Source organism: Oncorhynchus mykiss, chromosome 12 (genome assembly GCF_013265735.2).
Source record: "Oncorhynchus mykiss isolate Arlee chromosome 12, USDA_OmykA_1.1, whole genome shotgun sequence".
In the NCBI taxonomy this organism is placed as follows: domain Eukaryota; kingdom Metazoa; phylum Chordata; class Actinopteri; order Salmoniformes; family Salmonidae; genus Oncorhynchus; species Oncorhynchus mykiss.
Genome location: NC_048576.1, coordinates 21,483,859 through 21,488,372, shown reverse-complemented (window position 1 = coordinate 21,488,372; position 4,514 = coordinate 21,483,859). Strand labels below are relative to the sequence as shown.

Below are 4,514 nucleotides of genomic sequence, written 5' to 3'. Positions count from 1 at the left end.
GTCATGTGCGTTTTACTGAGGAGTGGCTTCCGTCTGGCCAGTCATCCTTAAAGGCCTGATTGGTGGAGTGCTACAGAGACGGTTGTCTTTCTGGAAGCTTCTCCCATCTCCATAGAGGAACTCTGGAGGAGTCACCATTGGGTTCTTGGTTACCTCCCTGACCATGGCACTTCTCCCCAGATTGTTCTCAGTTTGGCCGGGCAGACAGATCTAGGAAGAATCTTGGTGGTTCCAAACTTCTCCCATTTAAGAATGGATGGAGGCCCATGTGCTCTTGGGGACCTTCAATGCTGCAGAAATGTTTTGATACCTTTCCCCAGATCTGTGCCTCGACACAATCCTGTCTCGGAGCTCAATGGACAATTCCTTCGACCTCATGGTTTGGTTTTTGCTCTGACATGCACTGTCAAATGTGGGATCTTATTACAGACAGGTGTGTGCCTTTCCAAATCATGTCCAATCAATTGAATTTACCACAGGTGGACTCCAACCAAGTTGTAGAAACATCTCAAGGATGATCAATGGAAACAGGATGCATATGAGCTCAATTTTGAGTCTCATAGCAAAGGGTCTGAATACTTAAGGTATTTCTATTTTTTATAAATTTGCAAATAATTCTAAACACCTGTTTTTGCCTTGTCGTTTTGGGGTATTGTGTGTAGATTGATGAGGGGAAAAAAACAATTTAATCCATTTAGAATAAGGCTGTAAAGTCAAGGGGTCTGAATACTCTCCGAATGCACTGTTTTTTGTACTGATATATAGGTTGTTGTGTGACATTTTAAATGTATGTATTTCAGTCCTCCACTAATAATGTTCTGTACTATGTATTGTTTCATGTGGACCCCAGGAAGAGTATATGATGCTTTTGCAGCAGCTAATTGGGATCCTAATTAATACCAAATACCCCTCCTAGATTTTGAGAAATAAGCACTGTGATAACCAACCCCGGGCTGCTCTAACAATCACGATGTGGTAATGTTGTCTCATGGCCTAATTTGGTGACTCTGACCCATTCTTTACTCTGTCTTTTACGCACTGGTGAAAGTCTCCTGTTGAGAAACTCTTCCTGTGCGTTGACAGCTTCCCGTAAGGCCACATGCAAGGGTTTCACATGAACCTGAAAATGGTCTTAACTGACGTAAGCAACCACTGTGCGCTCACTCTGTTTTGTTTCCTCTATTGACAAGAGCACAGCTTTACAGTATTTTCGATACTCCATGCACCTCCTGTGTGTAACTACAAGGTAATCAACAATGTATGATACCCAAACTCAAACTCAGATTGCAACACTGCATGCATCGATTTACTGTAAAACCTCACAACCACTTACTCTAGGTGGCGACAGTACTATCTACAATGAATTGTGTCAGTGGGTTGACCTTTTGTGACTGATATAAAACAAATGACAAACAACCTCACATATGCATAGGTTATTAAATTAATATTTGTTAACTCAGCATTTACAGTACCTCAAATAGTATAATCCATTGACAGTTATGCTGTTTGTAAATGTATGTGCTCAATATACACAACTGAATACACCTGCAATGCATATTTGTTGTAGATAGATCTGGTATTCATTTAGATTTGACATCAGACAGAGAAAATAATTCATGTCTGAAAAAAGAAATTCTGGGGAAATTGGGTTGCTTCACAAAGAAAGAGCCGAGCACGTCATTTCCTCCAATGACAAATGCGTGGTTTCAGTCTTTTAAAAGGTTTTTCAGGGGAGTGATCATGACTAGTTTGTGTCTGACACTTGGCCTATGTCACTGTATGAGAGATGAGTGGTCATGTAAAGAATATGTATCCTCAGCTGTCCATATCACAAGCAGCAAGTAGTAAGTACAATTACATTATACAACCAAGATAACTATATTTCATATTCTCTAATTGTAAATTAAACCATCTGCATACTATACTTTACTGTAATGTCTTCAGTATTTATAGAACATCAATGAGCAGACTTTGAATGTATGATGCTGTGCACATAATTGCATATTGATTTTTGTTTTTGTGCATGAATGACTGTACTCAGTGCACAGGTGCAAGCTTAGTACAGATGTAGGATCTTAAATTTGAGCCAGTTTGATACAACAGGGGTTGAAACAAATTCTCAGCAACAAAAAAGCGATCAAATTAAGATCCTACATCTGTATATGTACACTCAACTTTTGGGTCCTTTGCTCATGTATACATTTTTCATATTGTAACCGTTACCACAGCTACTTATCACAACATATCTATTTCAGAACTTCATACTTCTAATTTAGATTTTCATGTAACACTGCTAAGGTAGCATGATTAAGTGTCTGTGGTAGAGGTGTTGGCGTCAAATCACATCTATTTATCTAAGTTGTCACAAAATGCTTAAACAGAAACCCAGCCTAAAACCCCAAAGAGCAAGCAATGCAGACGTAGATTTCAAATTGTGTCATTTCTTGCTCCTCAGCATTGCTCTCCCTGTTACTGGTGGCTGCCATTGATTCAATGAATGCTGGAATAGCATGTAGAAACCAACAATGTGAGAGTCACATACAAAGAAGTTTCAAGCTAACCAGACTCATACATATGGAATCTGTGGACCTCTTAAAAATATATGTAAGTAGAAAATCAATGCCATAACATTTATCCAGAATTATAGCCTAGTGTAACATGCATACATTGTCCACAGTCTAATGGGAAATGTAAAACTGCTTTAAAGCTACATTATTGACAAATCATAACGCATTATACTTGTGCTTCCAACAACTTCCTGATCTCCAGAAGGCCAGTCAGGGAGACCTGTCAGAGCTGTTCTGCCAGATGCCAAACAACATTGTTCCTGACCCAAACATCTCTGGCCTGGACCCCTCAGAGCGGATGCTGAGCATCTATTCCCACTGTAAGGCTTTCCTACCACACCTGAAGAGAGTCACTGAGCAACAGAGGGACTTACAGCCACCCTCCAGCCCCCTGCTAAACAACCTCACCACTGCCCAGTACCGCACTAGTGGTCTGGCCAACCAAATAAACTGCATTTACCAAACCCTCTTTCCAAACCTGCCCATCCCACTTGAACCTGTAGACGGACCGACATCAATACACCCCTCCCAAAACGTGTTCCAACAGAAGGTCTATGGTTGTGTGGTTCTGAAGAATTTCAAGGAGCTGCTGTCACAGATCAGACATGAACTAAGGACCATAAAGAACCAAATGTGCAAAAGTAGGACATTTGCATACACAAATGCACTGTTCTGAGGCCACCTTTCTATTCTATTTTATTTATTATTTATTTGTACACGTGTTCAGAAGTTACGGAAGCTTATTGCTGCCACTGAAAAAAAAACTGTCCGCACAAATGTTCGACTTTGAATAACTTAAATATATTTTGTTTGTGTTGAGAATGAATTAACTTAACTTGTGTGTTAAAATTGCCCTGCAGTATTCTTGTAGACTACTGTGAGATTTTAAAATGAACGTCTTTTGTCAAATCTGAGTCACTTTGATAGTTTTGTCCATTTTAAGTTTTGTGAGCAAATTAAAAATAAGTATTCTCGCAGCCTGTGCTCAAGTGAAGTCTATGACGTTAGCCTTAGACTGCAGAACTTCCACACAGTGGTCCCAACATGAGATATGCCAGGGAGCAATTGAGACACAGTCTGTGATCTCATCTCACAGTGACACGTCTTGAAGACTAAACAGCATCTGATAGGAAATATTTTGTGAAAGTGGCGGGCTTCTGTCTGGCCAGTCACAAGGTGTGGGTGTGTATGGGTCAGATTGTGTGTGTGTTCTGGGGTGATGCGTTCATAGATGTAATGGTTCTCTTCATCACTCCCTATAAGGCAGACCTGTACTGGGACGAAATTCAAGCGTTTCATGATTTTACATTCCATAAAAAACGAATTATCAATAGATTGTCAGTTTACTTTATCAAATGTCAATTACAACCAAGTCTGTTGCATGAGCGTTGCTTGGGAGGAAAAAGGTAGTAAGTAAACTTTTTGCAGTTGACACAATGAATGTAACTGATAGTTTGTAATAGTGTGCACATCTGTAGATATACTATCCAAATAAGCAACAGACAAATGCCATCAGAAATATTCTAAGCTTTCCTTAGATCACAAGCTCATGCAAAACTGGAAATTGAGGAGGGATACACTCTAGGTCATGAATCAAGTTCCCTGTTTCAACCCATAACTTTATTTAAAACCAAGAGACAATGGGGTAAGTCTGGGCAACAACTGAAACCATAAAACATTTACTGGAATGAAAGGTCATTGACACAGATTCCATTTGTGATTGAAACAGACTTGATAATCATAAGTCTTCAGGTGAACCAAAGCACTAACTGGCTTTCTCTTTATCATGTTGTTTTCTATATCCATGAAAATGTGAAAAGTCATATACATACAGGAAAAATGGGAGGATGATAAAAGCTGCTATAAATCAGCTAAAAGTCTGTCTGCCCATGAGGGACAAACAGAAAAAAACTCCCTTCAGATAAATTGAGCACATTTTATGGGAGT

General features: G+C 39.5%; 1 protein-coding gene across 1 annotated transcript; it reads left to right on the top strand.

Moving 5' to 3' along the window:
* The first annotated feature begins 1,744 nt into the window (after positions 1 to 1,744).
* LOC110537176 lies at positions 1,745 to 3,542 on the top strand. Its single transcript, XM_021623013.2, has 3 exons — positions 1,745 to 1,844; positions 2,456 to 2,604; positions 2,770 to 3,542. Exons 1-3 carry the CDS (start codon positions 1,787 to 1,789, stop codon positions 3,241 to 3,243), a joined length of 681 nt encoding a protein of 226 aa, XP_021478688.2. The 5' UTR covers positions 1,745 to 1,786; the 3' UTR covers positions 3,244 to 3,542.
* Positions 3,543 to 4,514: the final 972 nt, after the last annotated feature.

Coding starts and splice junctions, on each gene's coding strand:
- LOC110537176 (XM_021623013.2), top strand. CDS start 1,787: ATGAGTGGTCATGTAAAGAATATGTATCCTCAGCTGTCCATATCACAA. Junction 1,845..2,455: donor CATATCACAAGCAGCAAGTA/GTAAGTACAATT, acceptor CTTGCTCCTCAG/CATTGCTCTCCCTGTTACTG. Junction 2,605..2,769: donor TGGACCTCTTAAAAATATAT/GTAAGTAGAAAA, acceptor CCTGATCTCCAG/AAGGCCAGTCAGGGAGACCT.